General features: G+C 40.0%; 10 protein-coding genes across 10 annotated transcripts; 7 read left to right on the top strand and 3 right to left on the bottom strand. All coding sequences in view use genetic code 12, as the record gives it.

The window, feature by feature from the left end:
- Positions 1–137: 137 nt before the first annotated feature.
- RJT20DRAFT_134307 (uncharacterized protein) lies at positions 138–2114 on the top strand (the record flags this gene model as incomplete). Its single annotated transcript, XM_064918301.1, has 1 exon — positions 138–2114. The coding sequence occupies one exon, from the start codon at positions 138–140 to the stop codon at positions 2112–2114; it is 1977 nt and encodes a 658-aa protein (XP_064775085.1).
- Positions 2115–2731: 617 nt separating this feature from the next.
- Positions 2732–6376, top strand: RAD9 (chromatin-binding protein). The gene has a single exon (XM_064916928.1). The coding sequence runs from the start codon at positions 2842–2844 to the stop codon at positions 6301–6303; it is 3462 nt and encodes a 1153-aa protein (XP_064775084.1). The 5' UTR covers positions 2732–2841; the 3' UTR covers positions 6304–6376.
- PUT1 (proline dehydrogenase) lies at positions 6377–8436 on the bottom strand. The gene has a single exon (XM_064916927.1). It carries the CDS (start codon positions 8021–8023, stop codon positions 6452–6454), a length of 1572 nt encoding a protein of 523 aa, XP_064775083.1. The 5' UTR covers positions 8024–8436; the 3' UTR covers positions 6377–6451.
- A 751-nt stretch (positions 8437–9187) lies between these two features.
- RJT20DRAFT_127130 (uncharacterized protein) lies at positions 9188–11639 on the top strand. The gene has a single exon (XM_064916926.1). It carries the CDS (start codon positions 9198–9200, stop codon positions 11478–11480), a length of 2283 nt encoding a protein of 760 aa, XP_064775082.1. The 5' UTR covers positions 9188–9197; the 3' UTR covers positions 11481–11639.
- RJT20DRAFT_127129 (uncharacterized protein) lies at positions 11640–12334 on the bottom strand. The gene has a single exon (XM_064916925.1). It carries the CDS (start codon positions 12110–12112, stop codon positions 11840–11842), a length of 273 nt encoding a protein of 90 aa, XP_064775081.1. The 5' UTR covers positions 12113–12334; the 3' UTR covers positions 11640–11839.
- A 1561-nt stretch (positions 12335–13895) lies between these two features.
- Positions 13896–15920, top strand: RJT20DRAFT_36439 (uncharacterized protein). The gene has a single exon (XM_064919849.1). The coding sequence runs from the start codon at positions 14038–14040 to the stop codon at positions 15817–15819; it is 1782 nt and encodes a 593-aa protein (XP_064775080.1). The 5' UTR covers positions 13896–14037; the 3' UTR covers positions 15820–15920.
- A 241-nt stretch (positions 15921–16161) lies between these two features.
- UTP13 (Utp13p) lies at positions 16162–18711 on the top strand. The gene has a single exon (XM_064916924.1). It carries the CDS (start codon positions 16226–16228, stop codon positions 18593–18595), a length of 2370 nt encoding a protein of 789 aa, XP_064775079.1. The 5' UTR covers positions 16162–16225; the 3' UTR covers positions 18596–18711.
- A 455-nt stretch (positions 18712–19166) lies between these two features.
- SPR28 (Spr28p) lies at positions 19167–20516 on the top strand (the record flags this gene model as incomplete). Its single annotated transcript, XM_064918937.1, has 4 exons — positions 19167–19193; positions 19263–19479; positions 19540–19762; positions 19815–20516. 4 exons carry the CDS (start codon positions 19167–19169, stop codon positions 20266–20268), a joined length of 921 nt encoding a protein of 306 aa, XP_064775078.1. The 3' UTR covers positions 20269–20516.
- On the top strand, positions 20305–21456 carry RJT20DRAFT_127124 (uncharacterized protein). The gene has a single exon (XM_064916923.1). The coding sequence runs from the start codon at positions 20641–20643 to the stop codon at positions 21427–21429; it is 789 nt and encodes a 262-aa protein (XP_064775077.1). The 5' UTR covers positions 20305–20640; the 3' UTR covers positions 21430–21456.
- A 39-nt stretch (positions 21457–21495) lies between these two features.
- Positions 21496–23272, bottom strand: UAP1 (UDP-N-acetylglucosamine diphosphorylase). Its single transcript, XM_064919847.1, has one exon. It carries the CDS (start codon positions 23028–23030, stop codon positions 21561–21563), a length of 1470 nt encoding a protein of 489 aa, XP_064775076.1. The 5' UTR covers positions 23031–23272; the 3' UTR covers positions 21496–21560.
- Positions 23273–24148: the final 876 nt, after the last annotated feature.

The raw sequence follows: 24148 nt of genomic DNA, 5'->3' as shown, positions 1-24148 counted from the left end.
CTAAATCCGAAAAACCAGACAAAAAACCGTCCACTGACCAAGATCCGTATACATCTCAGGTAATACTCCCCAGAAAACCTCTTCTGAAACCAATATATAAACCATACTCTTGCGGTCACTAAAGCATTTGATCGGAAATGGACTCGGAACACGATACAGAAAGACGATCGTCGTCCCGATCGAATAAGGGCCAGCATTCCAAGCGATTCTTGGACGAGATAAGAGTCATAAGTGATGAGCCAGAACACAGCAATGAAAAATCACGTAAAAGAGCCAGAGCTACTCCACATTCATCGAGACCAAAGAGTTCAAGTTCAAACAGAGATGAACAAGATGCTAATGACGAAAATGACGACGAAGAGGAAGAAGGCATCGTAAGATGTACACCATGTGGAACAAATCAAGACAATTATGATGAAGCTAATGATAAAGGTGGCACTTTCATCCAATGCGATAACTGTAATTCATGGCAGCACGCGTTATGTATGGGTTTCAAGAATACAAAGTCGATACCAGAACTTTACATCTGTGATATCTGTGATCCCGAGCTTTTTGCCCAGCGAAAAGCCGCTTTGGAAACCACGAAACCTAAACCAAAAGCTAAACCAAAGGCCAAGCCAAAAACGAAGCCCGTAGCCCAAAAGGAGGCTTCTCCAGAAGTTGAAATTATTGAAGATGAACCAGAACCTGAAGTGGAACCTGTCCCTGAACCAGTGGTAGAACCGGAACCAGAAAAAGAGCTCTCTATTAAAGACGTATTAAAAGATGATCATAGAGTTAGCACGGGAAAGGCATTTTACAACTACTTTAAGAAGAGCTTTCCAGAGACCTCTGAACTTACAGAAGCGGAAAAAGATAGAAAAGCAACACATTGGGCGTTGGAAATAGAGGATATCATATTTCGTACTTATCCAAGTAAGCTGTACATTTCAGAGGGTAGAAGAATCCTCTTCTTGTTGAAGAAATACTTCATGAAGGATATAATAAGTGAAAAAATCACCTTAGAGGATGTTGTCAAGAAGACTCCGAAGGAAATTAACCAAGACATAGAGAGAGTTGAGGCTGAAAATAGAGGCAAGATCAAGAACATCATATTGAGAGAAAATGAGTCGACGCAGATTGTCAGAAGAACTCACAAGGGCGAGATCATCAGAGAAAATGAAAATGACGAACCAAGTTACATGGATGAGACTGTTGCAACAACAAGAAAGGTTGACCATAGAAACTTCGGCACCAATGAGGATGGTGAAGCTATTAGACCTGTTGTTGTAAATGAAAATAGGATTCACTCGTATCAAAACATGAATCCTAGGATACAGGATGATAATGATGATGAAGATGAATACGTTGAGAATCAAGCAGTGCTGCAAGTTACCACAAATGATACGAAATCTTCCGAGTCGAGCGATTTAGAACATTTCACTGAAAATCTTGATGATGATGATGATATGTACCCAATACTTGGCGGTGAGGAGACTTTGAAGAATGGTCCGGAAGTGTGGTCAGGAATTATCGAATTTCCTGACTTTGCTATCTTTAACGCCACTGGTACATTCTACTCAAGTACAAATAATACCGACGAGGATAAAACCTTGCGGATTTGTCAGGATTTGCTCCCACACAGAGGATATTCAATTTTAGGAAGATTAGACAGATTGACTGCCGATGCTTACTTGGATAAAATTGTCAGCTCAAGAGATTTGTTTATGATTGAAGTTAAAAGCGACGAACACACAGAATCACAATTCCAAAAATTATATCAATATTTGCTTATTGAAAACAAAGTTGGAGTTTTATCAGGAAAGCCTGCCTTTGCTAAAGATTCCTACATTATGCCTATAGATTTCAGAGATAGCAGATCACCATACTATCTTCAAGAGCACAAGCGCGATATGCGAATCGGGTTATTCATTGTATTTGTGGTCAAGAAAGACTACGAACCATCTAGGCGTCTGTTCAGCTACGTGCCATCCAAGTCCAGCTATAGTAGTGCTGCCAAAGCCAAAAATGATACCACCATCAACAACACCAACAACAGCAATTCAGAATTGAATGCTATAATGTCACAATTAGGAGGACGCGAGCCAAGCTACCAGAACTCCAGTTATGTATAATAGTCAAATTCGGAGTTTCCGAATCGCCCCCCCCCCCCCATAGATCTATGTATAATATGTATTATTGTAATGGGTATAAGTATCCAACAGTTTTCTGATATTTGAAAGGAGCGATTGAAAGTGGGTCAGCAAATTAGGCTGCAAAAGAAAAAAGCACCATCTTTAGGATGATATGTAAAGTATATAGCACAGAAGCAGAAGAGAATGTAATAAATAGAAAAGAGCAGAGCAAAAATCGTAAATCATCAACCATTCGACCATCCATACCTTGTATTAAGGACCAAGCTGTAACCTTATGTATCTGTAGTATTGTCATAATCATAGTTAAATAAGTACTGTCATCTCCCTTAGAAAAGTATTACAAACCATTACCATTATTTACTCCACAACTACTCATATCTATTCATAACCCTCCATAATTACCCATAACCATTCATTTAACCATCTACATCATATAACCATTCTTCAACTACTCCATAACCACTCATCTCGCCATCCATTCACTGTCTGTCCGTCCCTCTTTTCTGTCTGAACAAATGTGTCGCACTCCAAAAACAAAAAAACGTCTGAAATTTTACTATCCCCTGTCTTTTTCTGTGTCTGATTGCAACAAAGTCATTTTGTACAAAAGTCCATTTACTGATAAACTTCTTGTTTCTTCTTCTTCTCCTTCTTCTTCTTTCTTCTTTCTTCTTCAATTAGCTTTTTCAGTAATAAGGAATATGATATGGTGACTACAGGCGCAAGCGACGACCGTTTACACGCCAAAAGCACCGAAAGTCGAATACAAATCGCAGCCGCTGATGAGTTCAACGCGACAAGAATCAACCCTAATGATTTGCATAGCCAAGATCACGACGATTCAGTCAATAGTCTTGTGTTTGGGAACGATTTGAACCCCAATGACGAAGCACAGACCCAGGCAGACACTCCGTTGTCTCAAAAATACAATATCCTTGAGGATACACAAAAAATTCCAAGGAAAACCAGTCTAATGTCTGGAATCAATGAGGATACCGAAGAAGAAAGTAACATCAATACTGATGCTACCTTCGAACTACAAGAAGAGCTCCAAGAAACGCCCTTTTTGGATAAACTACGTGATGCCTTTGAGGAAACAATCGTCAACGACTCAAAAATCGATAATGGCTCCCCAAGTTCACCATTTAATCATAGCATAAGCAACGATACCTTCACCGTACCACAACGAAAGAGAGAAACCGTGTTTTCAAGGATACGAGAACAAGCAAATGACTCATGCTTGAAGTACGAAAGCCAAGTAGATCCCGAAGGAACTTCAGAAGTATCTAAAGAAGCTCCAACTCAGAAAGTCGTAGGTGTAGATGAAGAATTCAAACATGAAGATGATGGGGATTTCAAAACTTCAATAAACACCTCCAATGTAACTTTTCTGCAGAACTTTCATACTCAGGAGATAGGGAAAGATAGCCAACGCCTGACACAGCCGGGTGATAAAGACACCCAGGTTGTACTCTCGTTGTCTCAGACTCTCTCCCAAGCAAAGCTAGAAGATCAAACTCAAAGAATAAGCGACTCGGCAACACAAGCTGACGCGAACAGACTACCATATTCGATAGACGACACGCAAAAGGTGGAGTCTCACTCCAATTCTACTCCAAAAGATATCACTCTATTAACATTGCAAAACAGTGCCACTGTACAAATACCCGGCACTGACGAGAGAAATAGCATTTCGCATAGGCAAGTCGTAAACACGCAAGAAGCTATAGAAGTTACTTTGTCTATGGAGGAGTACAGCGACATGCAAACCCAGACGATCAAAGAGACTGATGATTTAGAGGTTCTTACTGACGAGGAAAAGGAACAAGATCAAATGGAGGGCATAGAGGAGGAGGACGACAAGGAGGAAGACAACGAAGACGACGACGAAGAAGACGACGAATCTTCAGCCTCGAAATCTGGAAATCAATACGAAGATAGTCTTTTGACTCATAAGCTAAAGAGGAAGTACAAAAGCCAATTGAATTTCAGTCCTAGAAAAAGATCACTCCGATCCAATGGTTCCACTCTCTTAGGTTCAAATAGACAACGAAATGCTCATTCAGCAGGTCCTGAATTGGCATCGTATTTCAGCAAAACTCCGATTACATTGAAGGTTTCCAATACTACTCCGCTTCAATTGACCTCCCCTGCAAACGTAGCGGATTCGTCACCAGTCATTAATAAAACAGACATACTAAAACTACCAAACAAGTCATCTCCAACAAAGGAGCATGATCAATCCATTAGGTCTGACATAGTCATAGACTCGGACATTACACTTGAAACAGTAAAGAATCCATCGACTTCGCCCATTGCTCATGCTGAGGAACACACAGAATACCTATCTGAAGTAGATAATGTGGATAATATTCTGGCAGGAAGTCTAGACTCAGAATTAGAGGATATTGACTCTGATTACCAAGGAGTTGTAGAAGTATCCACTCAAAAAGAACAATCAGAAGACAAACTGCCGAAGCACTCGGTTTATATCACTACAAGAAGGAGAAGGAACTACATCGTGGACACCCAATCACAGCCTGATGTGGACAACTCCACCAATATCAATAACAATGCCTTGCTAGTGAGCAATTCCTCAACTACAGGAAATGGTGACAAATCTATTGATCCAGACAATGTAGATTCCGATGGAATTCTCAGAAGTGAAGCACTGGATGCTCTCAATTCTTCCAATATCATTTTCCATGATAGCGTTTGGGCTTCTTATAATCTCAAGATGTACTCTGGTGCTATTGTGCAAAGAGGCTATGATGTACTGAAAGTTGAATTTGTAGAAGGTATATCAGATATTAAGAATGCTGATCTATTCTTGCTAGATATTCGAATTGGCGACATCGTTAGAACGAGATCCTCAACTGCAAAATACGTAGTTACGGGTTTGTCCACTTCCGATTCTGTGACTTCTATCAAGTGTGTTCGTGGCTATAACCTTGTTTATCTTCAAAGAAAAACGTCGAAGGGGAAGTCATTTGATGAGTTTTCAATCTCACTTTCTGAGTGCTTTATGGAAGTAGGGGATTGGATCCAACGCCAACAGAAATATTCACTCGTATTGGATGATGGTAGGCCAGAGCTTCTCACCCAAAGCGACCATGGAAAGTACCAAAATGCCAGATCAAGTGAAATTCCCCAGACACCATCCAAATCAAGGACATTACTTTTTTCCTACTCAAACGACTTGAGTTTGAAACTTGGGCCTTTTAGTAGTCCTCCACGGGGCAGTTCTCGTTCCTCTCCTAAGAAAGCCTTTCAACTGATAGTACCGGATAAAATATTTTCTGGAATGCTATTTTGCATTACCAGCATAGAGGGAGAGAGAAAGGATCAAATCAGGGAATTGATTGAAGAGAACGGAGGTATACTCTTCCAGAAGAATCTTAATGAGCTCTTTGACTACTCCGAATCAGAAGGCTTCTTGACTTTGGGATCCAAATATCTTGACAATCTCAAATTTGGGGCAATTATTTCCAACAATCACTGTAGAAGTGCTAAATACCTTCTGGGGCTAGCTCTTGGGTGGCCTATTCTTTCAGACTCCTTTATTGAGGATTGTATTAAGGACTCCTCAAAGTTGCAGAGCTGGCCCGTATATCTTCTTCCAGCAGGACACTCGCTTGTATTGAATGCACTCAAGAGTTTGGATGTGTTCAAGTTCAGATCTAATTTCGAGTTGGAGAAACCATTGACTAGCCAGTTAAGGAATAACAGTACTTTACTACAGAAATTTGATATCATTGTCTTGAATAACAAGATCAATGCCAACACCCTTGAAACATGCAAGTTCATTTTCTATTCCTTTGGGGCAAAGTCCTTGGTATACAATTCCAAACAAGCGGAGGTCGTCAAAAGACTAAAGGACTTAGCAAGCGAATCCAGCAATAATGAAGTTATGGTTTATGATGACGGAAACACAATGGAAGCGAAACTCATTGCCTTGAAAGCAAAAAATCCAGTCAAGTTTGAAACCTCAAGGACAAGGACACGGTCCCAAGCCAGGCGGCCAAAATCTCGCAACAAGGCATCTCGTTCTAAGTCACTGACACCAAAGAACTTTCTTACTGTACGGGTTATCAATTGGGAATGGGTTGTACAATGCGTTATAAGTGGTTTCATTTGGGACACTGATATTTACACTATAGAAATCTAATTTAATGCAATCAATATTCAGCATTTAAATGCTATATTTAATGGTACTACTACACTAATAACTTAGACTTTAAACTTAATTCATGAATCATTAATTATACACTATTTAATTTCGTAACTTTTAGATGTCTACTTCTCATGTATTATATTTATGCCAAACGGAAAACTCTCTTGAACAACTCTCCAAGGGCAGCCTTCACTAATGGGAATCCGTTATCATTTTTAACGGCGTCTCCATTCTCCTCTAATCTTCTTAACAAGTATTCTTTGGTTTCTAATGGAGGACCCCAAGGAACGTATTTGATGACATTGTCGACTTTGTAAGTTTTGATTAAGTTGTAGGTGATATTGTCAGCCATTCCGAGCAATTGACCCAAAACAACGTTGTTCTTGTTAGCATTGCCACTAGCAGCGACATCGTCATACAATCTTTCGGTAGCCAACTTCAAGGACTCAGCGTTGTGAGAAGCAACTACTAAGTGACCAATGGTGGACTCGTTACCCTGGTTTTCTAAGATGGATTCAATGCAGTAAGAGATACCTTGGTTATAGTTTTTGTCAGTATCTTCCTTAGTCTTGTGGATGATTGTAGATCTTCCAGCTTCAGAGTGAATGTAGGCTCCTCTCACTAATTTCAAGCCCAATCTGTAGTTGTTCTCCTTAGCCAATCTCTCTTCCAATGCCAACAAATCCGAGGATTCGGATAAGTACATTTGCAAAGTTCCTACAACGGAAACTGGCATTTCTGGCTTGTTAAACTTGGCATATAATCTTCTTTGCAACTCGTAGACACCTTCTTGCAACTCGTGCTTTTCAGCATCAATGACTGCAACTACAAATGGAGACACTCTTTCTGGGTATTCTTGGGCCAATTTCACGTTAGAATCATAGATTGTTCCACAGACCTTGGCGGCCTTTTCTACCAAGCTTTCAAATTCTGCAGCGTACTTTGGGTCAGACTTGAAGTACCTCAAAACGTTGGCTGCATCTTTGGCGAAACCAGTTGGCTTTAATGCAACGTAACCAGGAGCAATGGAGTTAATATCCTTACCAGATTCTTTGATGACTCTAAGAGTGTGAGGAACCAAGATCTCTTTAACAGATCTGACAGTCTCATCGACAATATAAGCAGGGTCGATGTTATCGTTACCGTTACAAGCCTCGATTGTCAATGAAATCATCATGTTATCAATGCCTCTTTCGACCAATCTTTGGCCCGATTTCTTGACTTCTTCGATGGTTTCACCACCACAGTAGATCTTGTATACCAAGGCCTTAATAAGGGGCATTGGAACATATGGGAATAACTTGATGCAAAGGTTAAGAATTGGCTTGTTCAAGGTGCACAATCCGATCATGAGGTAGGAGAATACCTCGCTGGACGAGAATGCCTTTAAGTACTCGGTGCTACTAACTGGGTTAGTGGCCAAGGATGCAAGTTTGGAACCACCAGAAATAGAAGACGACTTGGTGATTGGGGAGGTAGAAGAATTAGGGGTCACTGCTGGAGCCGTGAGGTTGTCTAATGTAGCAGTCTGCTTATTTGGAGACTCGTGGAACAGTCTAATGGACATGGCCAAGGCTGAAGAAACAGCGGGTTTCTGGCGAAGCAACAATGGAGAAGAAGGAGATATCATAGTAGCTCTTGATCTCAAACCAACACCAGCAGAACGGGATGCCACTACCCTAGCAGTGAGCATAGTAGATGTTATAGTAGACATTGAGAATAGGCAAAAGTCTTGATTATGGGTATGATGTGAATGAGCCTTTTTAGGTAGATTTCTGGCAAGTTATGATGATATGCTAATGCTGCAAAATGGTTCCTTTAAACGAAACCGTATAATACCAAGTAATATCAACGACTATCAAAGAATATTAACTATTGCAATTTCTATGTGTTGCAATATACCAATATGGGACAATGTACTTAATAATAATAATAATACTATTAAGATAAGCCCGCAGTAGTTAAGCTAATGGTAACAATCTATCCTATGAGAATATATAATAGGATATATGATAAGAAATCTATTGATGATACGAAAAACAAAACTAAAGTCTTCTCTAATCTAACATCCAAGATTTCCTGCCCTATATATATTCATGCTACATCTCTAGCCCCAACTACCGCCTTTCATTGCTAATCTGATCATGGCTTCAAATGGCTCCAAAAACTGTTCCGTGAGGGAAAACGTCAGCGAGCTTTTGCATCGATTGAAACCCGCACTTTGCAAGTAGATGACATCCCCAGTTTTAGGGCTATCTTAGCGAGCGGGTGCGAAATGCAGCACAGTGAGACATCGCGGGAAGCAGATGACGAGGGGTCACTCCAAGGGAAAGAGAATGCGGGTGGTGATTGTGTCACGTGACTATCCCAAAAATTGGATCAGCCATCTCCCACCCAGGTAGTCGGTTAGAAGCGGTATTAAATAAATATATGCAGTACTATAAAATCTCGGTGTGCGATGCTTTTAGAGGTTCCAGTGATTGCCAAAATCAAATGTGAACACAACAAGCGAGCCAGCAGGCGATAGAGAGGATGAATGGTGCAATACAAGAAAAATCCCGAGTAATAGTGGGGAGGCTTTGTGGGATGGTTTTCCAGTCTGGGGTCCTTTCTTAGCGACATGGAACCATATCGTCGCATAAATGCTTTTGGAGTCTTGTAGTTTTGGAGTTTGGGAATTCTAATAATTCTGGAAATACCTTTTCACATACTTCCTGCGGTTTGGATCTTCTGTAAAGAAAAAAAATGAATCTTTGCGGCACGGATGTTAAGGGTCACATGATTCAACGCGTGAGTTTCACGTGAGTCGACTACCTCGTAACATCGAAGACCTAAATTTTTCAAGCATTATTATACCTTTTATATATTTCAATAGTTCACCACAACTAATGTTCCTTGGGCACTTAGAGTCGCCGAGAGGTGTACAGCTTGCGAAGCGATGTTTCCCTCGAAATTTTACCGTAACTTCTACGGTTCTTGGTTGGAAAAATGTGCTTCCTCCAATTACTCTTCACGAGATGCAAGACTCATCTAACATACGATCTTACCAACCCAAAAGCAAACAGGGCACTAATAATAACAAGCAGATCTTCTTGGAACCCAAGGAGACGGTTAACAAGAACTTCAATTCTCTTATGAGCAAAATTCAAAAATCTGGTCAAAATAATGTATATACTTCAAAGATGTCATTCATAGATGACGAGCTCAACCAGGATGATGGTACTCAGGAAAGCATAGTATCCTTTGTAGATAAGTTCAGGCCCTCGGCCAGCGAGATAAACCGCATGAGGTTTCGTAAAGTTCAATCAGAATTGGAAAAGAGTTTCACACAACCACAATTATCAAAATATCTTGAGACTAAGTACTCAGAGCTGGAATATTCAACAGTAAGAAAATCCACCAAGAGAGTGATAAAGAAGAAGTTGGCCCAAAGAATTATCAACGATATCTGGGGAGTTAAGGTGAATACAAAATTAACTGATGCTGGTGACTTAACAACTAGTAAAACCATCACTTTATCAGATCTTGACATCTTCTTGATCAAGCTGAACAGACGTATTTTGCATTGGTTATCTGCTAATGGAGCAAGAATTAAGTTAGTCAAGGAAAAGAAAGAGTTGGAAATTTCTGGTACGGACTCTCAAGTGAACAATGTGGAAGTTAACTTGATGTCTTTCCTCCAAGAGTCAGAAAAGAAAGAAATTGACTTGAGTAATATAAAGCAATTATCTATCGAGAAGTACGGTGATTTCTCTCTTGACAAAGTCGCAAGATACACAGACGTATACTTCAAAGACTTGGGCAAAGATATATATGAAATTCACTCCCAAAGTTCACACCAATTTGAGCGTTTGAAAAGATTGCTTTTATGGTCTTTGAATTTCAACAGACATACCAAGGAGGATTTGTGTTTACCGGAGTCCACTGAAAACTCGGAGCTTTTACCATTTAAAGATGAATTATCATTAACATGGAATAATAGACTTCAGCCTCTTTTTACTCTTAGGGAGCTGACCAACAGCAATGTCACTAGAAATGAACATTTACTTCGAGATTTGGAGAAATACAGCGACAACAAAATGAACCAAGAACAGCCACAAATTATCACAGAAAGCCATGACGAAGTAGATTCTACTGATGGAACAAGTACCGCTGTCAGCGCAGATGAAATCACAAATAAATTTCAGTTGCCTGAAGCTCAATTGGATTCAATGTATGAGAAATTGATAAACTTTGACTACAGAAAGAGTTTAGTTGGAGTTGGCAATGTACTGCCTCCAATATTTACTGTGACACTCGGAAATGTTTTAATAGAAGGAGAAAACTCGAAGGATAAGGCAGAGAATATAGCTGACGCCCTCTTCCCAGCTGCACCAGATTTATCTGAAAATGTCAAATTCAAATTCAATTCCAATGTCCAATTGGTAGCAGATAAAGCACTTTCTCTCCGGATGTATGATGCTACCACTGATAGTATTGAAGCGCTTTTCAAGGAAGATCGCTATAAGAATTCAGTCCAGATCACTTTCTTGCCATCATTGTTCAAGAAAGAAAACCAGGATATCAACATTGAAGAATTGACCAAATATCCACCTGTAGAGATGTGGGTGGATCTCAAGAACAATATGACTCCTGACTTGGATACCTTACAGCTAGTAACGGTTGAGGGAGAGAATTCGTCATATCTTTCTATTCCTTCAAGCAAGTCGGACCTAAAGGTATGCTGTCAATTGTCTGGAGATCTTTTGAAAGGTGAGGATACAGAATCATCTGAGTCTTTAATTGAAAAGGACGAGGAAGAATTCGATGTGGAAGACATTTTGAATGCAAGAGCGAACAGATACGACAGATTCAAATCTCAGCCGGGACTCAACTTATTCCTTGAGTCTTCTAAGTTGGATTTCCAGGAAGAAACATCCATTACACCATATATCGATTTAAACATCAACGGAGAAACTGTCAGATACAGTTACATTTGTGTTTCTTTCAGGAAGAAGTTGAGTTTTGAATACAACAATGGCCGTGAAATCCAATTCAACTCTGTGGAAAGTGGAGAGTTGGGAGGAAGAAAGATCGAGGTTCTCTTAGTTGGTGATATCACTGATGATCTCAACAGAGACAACTTCGTAGAGTTGATGAACGATGCTACCAAGTTCATTTCAGAGTTGTAAGTATCTCATTGTCAATTTGCTTCTTAGAACTTCTTAGAGTTTCAGAGTTGTAAGTATTCCGTTTTACATCTGCTTCTTCAACAATTACTACAACAAGTACCCCCAACGACACCACTAACCTACACCAAACACTGTGTATAGTCCTCATATCATTTCATTTCATTTCGTTTTTGTATATAGAATTTAGGACGAAGCTCGTCCCAGACGTTTATTAATAGAATAATGAATATATTACAGTTGGATAAATAGTAGCCAATGCCGTTAATGCTGTTTAGCACCAGGAGACTTCTGAGATTTGGGACCTTAACCCGGCTTCTAAGAGCGGATCCGATGATAATTGACCAATTGATCCGATTTGCTTACTTCTTCTCTTCCAAGGACTTGACGTGCTTCTCCAAGTGGGAAACCGAATTTTGCAAGGCTACCACGTCGGCAACAACCACATTGTTGGCCAATTTGTACTGGTCCAACAAGTAGTAGTAGGAGCCGGCTCCGGTGGCTGTGACACCGAGGAGGAAGCCCAAGAATCCACCTCTGAAGGCTCCGACCTTTCTTGGGGCAGCGGTGGCTGCTGAAGTTGTATATGATCTAACGGAAGATCTGGCGACTTGACGAGAGACGGCGGCTAACATTCTTTTTGTAGTGAATTCGAATGAGAAGTGTAAAGACGTGGAAATTCTTGGATCAACGGAATTACAATTGACAGTTACAGAAACACTGAGACACTGGGGTAATACAATTGACGAGATTGAAACGGCTGTACAATGGATAGTTAGTTAACAAAGAGAAATAGAGAAGTCAAATGAACTTTCTTTTACAACCATCCAGCCGAGAAAAGGGAAACGGGATCGGGAATGGAAACTGCATTTTAGCAAGCAAAAATGCTTCGCACAAACTGGAAAATGGGGAGTGGAAAATGGAGAGTGGAAAGTGGAAATTGGAAAATTATCGATTCGTCAGAGGGAGAGCGTTAGTTCGTGTGAGTTGTGTGAGTAGAGAGAGAGAGAGTGTGTGTGTGTGTGTGTGTGTGTGTGTGTGAGGTGAGTGAGTGTGTAACTTGAGACAGTGAGAGACTTTTTAGTGGTGAGTGTGGCTAGCGAGAGAATTAGTGAGCAAGTGAGTGACTGTCAGTAAGTCAGTAAGTGAGTAAGTGAGTAAGTGAGTAAGTGAGTGAGAGTAACTGTGACTGTGACTGTGACTGTGACTGTGACTGTGGTGTTACCGATAGACTGAGAGCAAGTGCAGTAAGAAGTTTTTTTTGTGGGGTGTTTGGTACTGGGAGGTGTACTAAGACTTATCGTTCAGCTAAGGTTAAAGCAGAAATTCTATGGTTAAGGTTAAGAATAAGGTTGGGGAGGAAGATTGGAGTGGAGCTGGCGGTGGTGGTACAGTACGAGAGTCTGGTGGTGGAGCGTTAGTCATTAAATGTAAAATTGGAGGACATTAGAGATAGAGATCAGAGTTACTAAGAGAAGATGATATATCAATATACTATGGAGAAGGTGTGGATGATGCAGTGTTTGAGATCTACAAATAGTAGATCGTATTTGCCATAGTATCGTGCTACAGTAACTTGATCCTTCTCTTTATATGAGGTTTTCATCTTTTATCGTACACATTACTGACATACTGTTGCAGTATTCAATTGTCTCCGGTACTTGACCTCGTTATTCCGTAGTTTTATAATGGATAGTCAGTGGCTTGTCTTTCTATTCTCTCTTCCCACATAAGAATTCATTTCACCTTCTTCAGCCTTTGATGGACCCATTTTGTCTTCTGTGGATCAGTTTTCCACCACTTCTTTCATAAATCTGCCAATTTTCAGAAAATCTAATGGAGTTGCTCTTCCCACAAAAAATTCCTACCCTGTTGTCTGTTGTTGGATTTCCCAGTAACTCCAGTAACACTTAATCCTTGCTCTTAGAGGCTTATTATACTAATACTACTACTAATGCTAATTCTAATGCTAATACTACTAATTATCATTCTCCCTCTCCCTCCCTCCAAATTCCATTGTCAATCTCCGTCTCATGCCCGTCCTACCACCATCAATAACACCGCAATTCCCGCAACTCTCTCTCTCTCTATCTCTCTCCTATCACCCCAACTCTGACCTTCCCTTCCTCTGAAACTCGCATTTGTAATACTGTACTCTTCACTGCTTCACACCTCACCCACCTCATTCCTCGTAACACCCGCACTTCCTCTTCCTCTTCCTCTTTCTCTTCCTCTATCTGTATATACCCATCGATTTCTCCCCCACCATCCACCATTTAGCAACTGCCATTAGGCATCGACACACTACTTCTGTGCACAATTCTATTGAATACCATTATATATATATATATATATATGGGACCAACTCGGGACATTACCTCTATTACTGTTATTTAAATATATACATCACTCTTTTTCTTTAGCAGAATTCTTCGTTTAGCTATCATTTGCTATTAATCTACTTCTCCACATTTATTTCATCATTCAAGGTGTGTTCTTGTTCTTTTGACATTTTCAAAGCTTACCATTCTCAACGAACACTCCACGAGAAAATCCGCTGATGTTCAGGTTGTCCCACATCGTCTCCTCTACCAGATCGAGGAATGCCTTAACGCGACTCCTGGGATCATCAATACCTCCCTCCGCACGCCTTATCCACGCTCCAGCACGACTGCAATTGAGGTTTATCTCGACTTCGAAGGTTGCTCTCAAGATTGCTCCAAAGGTCGTTCCTAAGGTTGCTGGCCCTATTCTGAGCCAAGTTGGTTCCAAGACCGTCAACAAACACAGCAAGCTTTACCGATATGTCGTACGACCGGTTGTAGTGTCACTCTGTGTCGGAGGGACTATCTACTTGATCGACAGTTATGCCTACTCGTCATTACTAACCAGATCGGTTAGAGCATTGTACATTCTTTTGTGGATCGCTTACGCCTACGGCACTAACAAAGAGGACAATCCCGAAGAATTACATGAAGTCGCTTCCGAGAGCCTTCTCCAATTATTGATCGCCAACAAAGGCCTCTACATCAAGATCGGTCAGGCCATTGCTAATCAAGGCAACATCTTTCCCTTGGCTTATCAGAAGCGGTTTGCTCAGTTATACGACGATGCACCTGTAGACTCTTGGGCTCGTGTAGATGCTGTTTTGAGGAATAGCTTGGGAAGTAACTACGAAAGTGAAGTGTTTGAATCGATTAGCCATGAACCCGTTGCAAGTGCTTCCATTGCCCAAGTCCACAAGGCTGTATTGAAAGATTCCAAAGAAACCGTAGCAGTGAAAGTACAACATGACTATATTCAGAAGCAAGTTATAGTTGATCTCTGGGTGTATAGGTTCACTTCGAAAGTCTACGAGAAAGTCTTTGATATACCCTTAAGTTACTTTACCAAGTACATTTCCGATCAGGAAATAAAGGAGACGGACTTTATCCATGAAATGGGAAATGCTGATAAGTTGACGGAGATTATCAAAAATGATCCAACAATGAAGAACGTCAATGTCTATATTCCAAAGAACTATGGAAAGTATACCACAAAGCAAGTATTGGTGACAGAATGGATCGACGGGATATCTTTGACAGACAAAGATAGATTGTTGGATGCTGGTTTCGATCTCACTTTGATCATGCAACAATATCTTAACGTCTTTGGTAAGCAGATGTTCAAATATGGTCTTGTTCATTCGGATCCACATCCCGGAAACTTATTGTCTCGCTTTGATAGTAAGGGAAAGCAGCAATTAGTCATATTGGATCATGGATTATATGTAACTTTACCTGAATCCTTCTGTGTGGAATACTGTAACCTTTGGAGATACTTATTCCTGTTCAACCGAAAGGGAATCGAAGATATCGCAAAAAACTGGGGTATCAACTCTTACGAGATGTTCTCGACTTTGGTCCTGTTACGTCCGATGTCAGTTGACCCACGAGACAGTGCTGAATTGAGAGACAAGACCAGCTTCCATAGCTTGTTCAGAGATTTCCTAGGTGACAAAACCAAATTCCCGTTGCCATTTCTCTTCTTGACAAGAACCATGAGAATCATCCAAAACTTGAATCAAAGTTTTGGCTCTCCAGTTAATAGAATTAACCTTCTTACCAAAGAGCTGGTGGATGCGTTGTTAATTAACAAGAATTCCAAATTGAACTTCTCGGACCGGTTCGAATTGTTCACCATCAGGGTCAATCTTTTCTTCAGCAACGTGATCTTTCTCTTCATTAGATTCCGGCAGATCATAATGGGTGATAGATATGGAGGTAAGGGAGTTGGACTCGAGGACTACATTGAGATCTACATGCAAAACACTGCCAAAACCTTGGGATTAGACTGGGCATAATTAGAGACTATACAACTATTGTACATGTATATAGACACATTTAATAACAATGTTATAGACAACAATGATATAGTAGCATCCTTAAAGAACTACATACCAACTGCTCTACAACTGTTCTACAACTGTTCTACAACTGTTCTACAACTGTTCTACAACTGTTCTACAACTGTTCTACAACTGTTCTACAACTGTTCTACTGGCCACTTCTCACTATCAAATACTATAAGCTTAAGCTCAAAAGGACGTTAGCGCTACCATACATAATATTAGTATACAATCTCATATTCCGTCCGTCTACCCTCGGATCAAATCCGATGCGATGCTCTTCACATTTTTTCTAAGTGAAAAATTCATGGATGCTAGAAATGGGCTATTGAATAGAGGTTAAGAACCAGTAAAAGTAGTGATGGACACCATAAAATCGACTTACAGTCACAAGGACATAGAGCCAATATACGTGGGTGGTACTTCTGCCACTATCTCGTCAAACGGTGAGATTTTGGCTACGCCTATTAATGAAGATGTAGTCATCACCAACATACATACCAATGAAATCATCCACAGAATAGAAGGTGATGGGGAGTTGATAACGAACTTGGTGATTACTCCAGACGGGAGAAAGTTGGCTATATTGTCACAATCCCAGCAATTACGGATCTTCGACTTAAATGAAGGTGAAATAATCAAAATATTCAAAATGCCTTCTCCAGTCTATATCTCCACTGTGGACTCAACGTCATCTCTTTTTGCATTCGGAGGGTCCGATGGTGTCATTACTGTCTGGGACATCGAAGGGGGATATGTCACACATTCTTTAAAAGGTCATGGAACGACAGTATGTTCTTTAGTTTTCCACGGAGAGTTGAACTCCACAGATTGGAGATTAGCCAGTGGTGATACCATGGGTACTGTTAAGATCTGGGACTTGGTCAAGAGAAAATGTATCAACACCATTAACGAACACAATACTGCCGTAAGAGGTGTCGGCTTTGATGAAGAAGGACAATTATTCATAACCGGTGGAAGAGACAACATTGCTATCATTTACAACACTAAGAACTATAAGCCAATAAATACCTTCCCTATAAATGAACAAATCGAAAACGCAGGCTTCACCAGAATATATGACAAACAATATTTCTATACCGCGGGATCAGAAAACATATTGAAGCTCTGGAATATTAATACCGGGCTGTTGGTGGCTCGTTCTTCTACACCTTTGAAGACTAACGAAGAATTACTTATTATAGACGTTTTGAAGTTGGAGGATAATGACATGATATTAGTGGTAAGTGACCAAACTTTAATCCACTTGAACTTACAAGAACTTGACTTTGACCAAGATGAAATAGTTGAAATACCCGTAGAAAAGAGAATTGCTGGTAACCATGGTATCATCGCCGATATCAGATATGTTGGACCAGACTTCAACTTGATTGCATTATCAACTAATTCTCCAGCATTGAGAATTGTGGATACATCAAAACCTTTGGAATTAAGATTGTATGAGGGTCACTTGGATTTATTGAATGCAATGGACGTCTCCAGTGATGGAAGATGGATAGCAACTGCTTCCAAGGACAATGAGGCCAGGTTATGGCACTGGGAAGAGGAAGTCGAAGACTTTGTACCATATGCTAGATTCCAAGGTCATGCTGGAGCTGTCACTGCCATCGCATTATCCAAGGCTGAGGCTGCTCCAAAATTCTTGATCACTGGTTCTAGTGATTTAACTGTAAAGAAATGGAATATCCCAATCGTTAAGGGTACAACGGTGAAGACTTCGGAGTATACTAGAAGGGCACACGAGAAGGATATTAACTCTATCGATGTTTCTCCGAATGACGAGTTCTTTGCTTCTGCATCATATGATAAGTTTGGTAAAATTTGGAATACCGCCAGTGGTGAAACTATTGGAGTCTTGAAGGGCCACAAAAGAGGCTTGTGGGACATTAACTTCTATAAATTCGACAAGTTAATTGCCACTGCCAGTGGTGACAAAACTATCAAAGTATGGTCGTTGAACGATTTCACTTGTGTAAAGACCTTTGAGGGTCACACCAACTCGGTCCAAAGAGTCAAATTGTTTAACAGATTGAGCCCTCAGTTGCTCTCCACTGGTGCTGATGGTTTGGTGAAGATTTGGGATTACAAGAGTGGGGAAATTGTAAAAACATTAGACAACCACGAAAACAGAATCTGGTCTATTGATGTCAAAGACGATGGTAACAGCTTTGTAACTGCGGATGCTGATGGTAAGATCAGTGAATGGGAAGACAACACTGATGAGGAAATCAGACGTAGAGAACAGGAGAGTAAATTGAAAGTTGAGCAGGAACAAAACTTGTCTAACTATATCAGTAACAGAGATTGGCCAAATGCTTTCTTATTGGCATTAACGTTAGATCATGCAATGAGATTATACAATGTTATCAAGTCTTCGATCGAAGCCAATGATGACCCAGAGTCCCCCATTGGTTCCAAGGTATTAGAGGAAACCATTGTCAAGTTGTCTGATGAGCAGTTGATGAAGTTGTTCAAGAAAGTCAGAGATTGGAACATCAATTTCAGGTTTTTCGAGATCAGTCAGAAGTTAATCTCGGTTATTTTGTCTAACATCGAAGTGGATAGATTAATTGAGATTCCTGGGGTAATGAAAGTCATTGAATCAGTAATCCCATATAACGAGCGTCATTATAATAGAATCGATGATTTGATAGAACAGAGTTATATCTTGGATTATGCCGTGGAAGAAATGAATAAGATCATTGCATGAGGTTGATATACAGTCATAATTCATAATGTGACACCAATCTTTCTTCCGTCATTACTTGTACTATAGAACAATAAATACATTTTGCATTCATTATTTTACTTAGTTCATTGTAAGCTCATTGTAAGCTCATCGATAATATGTATCATCTGAAGAGCAACCACATTATTATGCTTCTAAGCTTTACCAGTCACTGTAGTGAATAATTTACTTTTGCATATCATTGACCATCTTGCATGTATCACTTACTTCACACAACCATTAGATTGACAACTACCATTAACCCACAAAGACAGAGGTACGCCAGCAACACCACTATACTGCAGAAATCCTCTTTAATTTCAAAGACTTTCCCATCACATCATTAACAATGATACTTACCTACTAGTCACAATCTCTAACATATAATATAATATTAACTTACTGAACCACACAATAGTAAAGACTCATAATTCGCTGACAAAAGAGTTCTCATTTTTTTTTGCAACAATCTTTTTTTTATCAGGCGCTTAATGTTCTGTTTTTGCAACTTAACAGTAAGAAGATAAGGATATCAACAAAGAGTAGACATCAAATGAGCTCCCTTCTTCCCGAAACAGCTGTATGTATCTATGTATCACCTTGGCCATTGGTTGAATTGAAGCCCGATTCTAACGGTTGCACTGTCTAGTTCACAGCTGAAGAAATTAGACAGCGTAAGTTCACTAAGAAGAGCTTGTCGCTTAATCTCTTGTTGATTGGAGAAAATGGAATCGGCATGAAAACGTTCGTGAATTCATTGTGTAAAATGAACTACTTCAAGGACAAGAGCCTTGATGGTCTGGTGTTATACAACATCTATGAGGAGCGTCGTGATTCGAGTCTTAAAATCGAAACTCATACTATTGGTTAGTTTTACCGCTTTCATACTCGTGTAGACAATGTCCAATTACTAACAATTGAGTAAGACGTCGTTGAGCCAAATACCAGCCCAATAAGATTGAGAGTCAGTTTAACAAGAAACTTTGCTTACAATTTGGATAACTCTAACAATGCTAAGGCGATAGTTGATTTCATTCTCAATGAATACGACCTTGCCTTACAAGAAGAGCTCAAGATTAAGAGAAATCCTCGTGTAGCAGACAACAGAATTCACGTTGGGTTATATTTCTTAAGAGCAAAGAACAGAAAGTAAGTATTGACTCTGAGAATGGAAACGAAAGACATACTAACTTCTAAATAGGCTCAATGAATTTGAAATTGAAAACATGAAAAAGATTGGTGAAAGAATTAACCTTATTCCGGTGATTGGCAAGGCTGACACCCTCACAGAAGGAGAGTATATTTTGAACAAAGAGTTGATTTCGTCATCAATAAAGGAAAACAACATTCCAGTTTTCAATTTTTTGGAATTCTTGGATGATCTTGAAGTTTCTGACGATGATATTGAAGAAGTCACATACCTTAGAATCCTCCAGGCCAGCTTACCATTCGGAATTATTGCCAGCAATTTTCGTCAGGGAGAAAATTTTGTCAGAAGAGTTCCTTGGGGTTTAATCAACATTGAAGATGAAAACAACTCCGACTTGAAGTTATTAAGAAGTGTACTCTTTGGTTCCCATATTCAGGAATTCAAGGATCTTACCATCAACTTGAAATATGAAAAATATAGAGTTGAAAAGTTACTGGAGAAGTGACCCCCTCGTGTTTCCATGAAGCTATAGGCGGGATAAGCAATAATAACTTGAATCTGAAACAAGAAACTACGGCTTCTGAAACAATATCCTGAAACTTCAGCTACATATGTGTATGTTAACCACATTTCTTCTAGTGTACCTGCTAGTATGTACCATCTTTGCAGCTATTGCATATTGCTGTGTCCCAAATAGGAAATATTGATGCTACAACCCATTGATAACTTTGGCTGTGAAAAATGCTCGACTGCAATTTTATTCAAACACATGGGTTTACCATAACAATAACATATTCGTCTATATAAGAAGGTTTCACATTCTCTCTTCTCTCTCAAATATAATGAAATTAAGAAAGCAAAAGCCAACTATCTTACAATGAGAATTTACTTAAACTACTGCTTTAAAGTTGCATTACTAGTTGCCATCTTGAGTCAGCTTCAACTCACGAAGTCAATAGTAGTGAGAAGAGAAATAATGAAGTTGTCAAATGGTGACTACTATGTTAAGAAAGAAGAGTTGGTGAAAAGGGAAGAAGTTCACAAACATGAACTTTCCAAAATATTGCATAAAAAGAGAACTAATGGAGTATGTGTTCCACGTTCTCGCACCTCTTCATCTGCTGTCTTCAAATCTAGTGAAACTCAGGTCCCCACCACGGTTTCCACCTCCTTTGTCTCATCCTCGTCTTCAAGCTCTGAATTAGTCAGTCTGAGTGTATTGGCTATAACTATTGAAACAAGTGAATCACTGTCAAGTTCATCTGCTCCTCAAAGCACTTCTGAATTCATTGTTAAATCTAGCGAACTTTCATCCAGTATTGATCTGCAAACCAGTTCAGAGTCCTCTGAATTCAGTGTGATTCCATCCAGCTCATCGCCTTCTTCACCTATTTTGGAGGTGACTTCTACAAGTGAGTCTATAAGTAGCGCAGTCACTTCAGTAGAAGCGTTACTGTCTTCAGAGCCTTCAACTGAAGCAGTCTCGCCATCACCAACTTCAGCTTCTTCGGATGAAGCACCTTCGACCTTAATCACGTCATCTACTGGTTCAGAAACGGCCGAAGAATCTTGTGTTCCGGATGACGACGATGACGACGACGATGACGATGGAGGGTTGTTCGGTAATACTTCAACCGTCTCATACCACTTAAATACTATTACTTAAACTTTGCTAGAAAATTGAATTTGTGAACCTCGAATAAATATATTTTTGTTTTAATTAAATATGAATAAAAACGATACAGCTTCTCTATATGCAATTATCTTCTCGTTTTGAAATTACCATTATCAATATTATTAAACTATTTCTCCGTTTTTGAAATGCTTACCCTTAACAAACTCCAAACCCTCTCCGCCATAACTGGTCAAAGGGGTGACCTCGACTAACCCGTCATCCTCAATAATACCACCATTTTCTTTGATCCATTTGGAACCCAACTGGAGGAAGTGCTGTCTGCAAGTGGTAGGAGTGTCATTCTTGGCTCCATCAGCATTCTTCAATGGCGAGAACTCGTCAGACCTTTCGACTTCCAAACATCCAAACTTGTCCAAATCGACTGATGGGAATACATCGAAAATGAATTGCTCCAACTTGATACCATTTGGTTCCGATGGCTTGTAAAATTCACCAGTTTCTGGGTGCAAAGAAGGGATCTTCTTCTTGGCAATGTGGAATGGTAAGAACTCTTGTGACAGGATCCACTTTGGAACGAAATTCTTAAGCAAGTCAACAGAGTAGTAATGGTTGACGATGTTAGCAGCTCTAAGGAACAATTTCGAAGAATCGTTAGGTTCAGTCTTATTAGCCAATTCGGAAGTGATCTCAGAGTATTCAATAACACATGGTTTTTTGATATCGTCGTCTAAGACAATTAAGCCAACGCTCTCCTTAGCGTCTCTTTTTCTCACAGCCTTGGTAGCCAAGTCGAACTTTTTGTCGATAGCAAAACCCAAAAAGAGTGGGTCTGCCACTTTGACAAGTACGTTGTCCACACAATACATGTGAATATGCTTGATTCCTTTATTGACAAAGTCGTCAATGATTCCATTGGTCTGGATGGCCTTATATAAACCACCATTTCCGTCTGGTGACTCACAGTATTTGCTAGGGGATTCTTGGAGAATTTGGGTACCGTCCATGTTAAAACATGGTAAAGTACCTTGGTCAAAGAATGTGATTTGGTCGCCTTCTAAGCCAAAATAGTTGTGCGCCTTAAAGAATGATTCTGTTGCCGGTCTGGTTGGTCCACTAGTCATGATATACCAGTAGATTTTTGGCTGTTTCTCTGAATCTTCAATATTGTACTTCTGAGCGGTTAACTTTTGGATCTTCAAAATCTTTTCTGCTTGAACTTGGAACATCGATTTAGAAGAAGGCAAATTGATATCAAAACATCCCTTTGGATCGCTAGAACCTAATCTTGATCCTTGACCACCAGCCATCAAAATAACACCGACTTCGCCTTTGGCGATAGCCTCAAAACCAAGTTCTGTCCATTTTTTAGCCAACTCTGGCTCGAGATCCAATGTGGAAGCGGTCTGTTCAGTTGGCAACTGAGTGAAATTTCTAGAAATCGAGTTGTTGACGGAGAACTTAAGTGCTTCTTGAACGGTAGCGACCAACTTCACTGGGTCTTCTATTTTGGAGAGTTGGGCTATGAACTTGTTCTGTTCCTCTATAGTCAAAGAATCGTAATACTTGAATAAGGCGCCCTGTTTCGCTCTTGAAAAAGCTTCCACTACGGGAGCAACTGAAGATGTGGTCATGGTGACTTCTGTAATGCTGTAACGATAGTGCTTGCGACGAGATATAGTCAACTATGCCCCCAAAGCAAAAGAAAGTAATAAGCAATCGAAATCAATCTCTGAAGAACGACACGCCCAAAAGAATTTGTGTGTCTAATTTTTGGCGGACAGGATTCACGACAGAATTCACGACAAAAAGATAAATAAGCCCTTCTGGAGAGACAGTAGCAGATTTAAACCAGTGAAATATAAACGTGAAATATGAACAAGGACCCAACGATTTCACTTTCTTCGAAATTTCGTGAGCTTTTTATGGTCCCAGCAAGTGTCACGTATATGCCCCCTTCTCCATACCGCCCATGAATAGCCGATCTGGTTTCCTTTATATACTTTCTTGGAAGTGGATTGTTTGAAGAACACCTTCCATGAAATACCGGGAATACTAACATTTTTATTATTATGACTGTACATAGCACCTCGCACAAGCCAGCATCGCAGCAAGTTTTATAAATAGAAATTGGCGACAGAAGAAGATGATGATAATATTTTGGGAGGGTGGTCAGGTGTAATTATAGAAACTGGCACATTTTTGAAAAATAACCCATATCTACAATTCCCTGTTAAGACTTGAACAAAACCTGACTTTCCTTCCTTTAACTCCCTTTCGATCACTCCTCTCCCTATCTCTCTCACTCTCTGCCTCAATGGATATTTTTCTATTTTTACTGACGATCTCATCACAAAACACGTCTGCATAATTAAATTCAAACATCCGTGCCGCAATATCATCTTCCATTCCGTATACCCTTCCTGCTGGCATTCTTACACCTTCAATTACGTCTACATGAAACTACCTTTAATACTTGCTTTCCTGCCCTACATATTCGTAGGGGCACATTGCGCGCTCAACGCCTTAAAACACACTCGCAGGACTTTTCTTTTGTGTTCGATCCACTGAAACAGACGTTAGCGATTGGATTGCCTGATCTGGCGCTTTGGTAAACAAAGGCTCGGTTCTGGAATCATTTGATGACCACACATTGTAGGACTCGACTCCAAGTAAGCGTGATTATACCATCAGCCGGTACAGAGTTGGATCCGTACGTCGCGAAGGCATGTAGAAGAATTACTATCAAATC

The sequence above is a fragment of the Scheffersomyces xylosifermentans genome (genome assembly GCF_036884685.1).
Source record: "Scheffersomyces xylosifermentans strain CBS 12540 chromosome Unknown RJT20scaffold_3, whole genome shotgun sequence".
Classification (NCBI taxonomy): domain Eukaryota; kingdom Fungi; phylum Ascomycota; class Pichiomycetes; order Serinales; family Debaryomycetaceae; genus Scheffersomyces; species Scheffersomyces xylosifermentans.
Note: the sequence above shows the minus strand (reverse complement) of the source record. Positions and strands in the feature narration are given on the sequence as shown.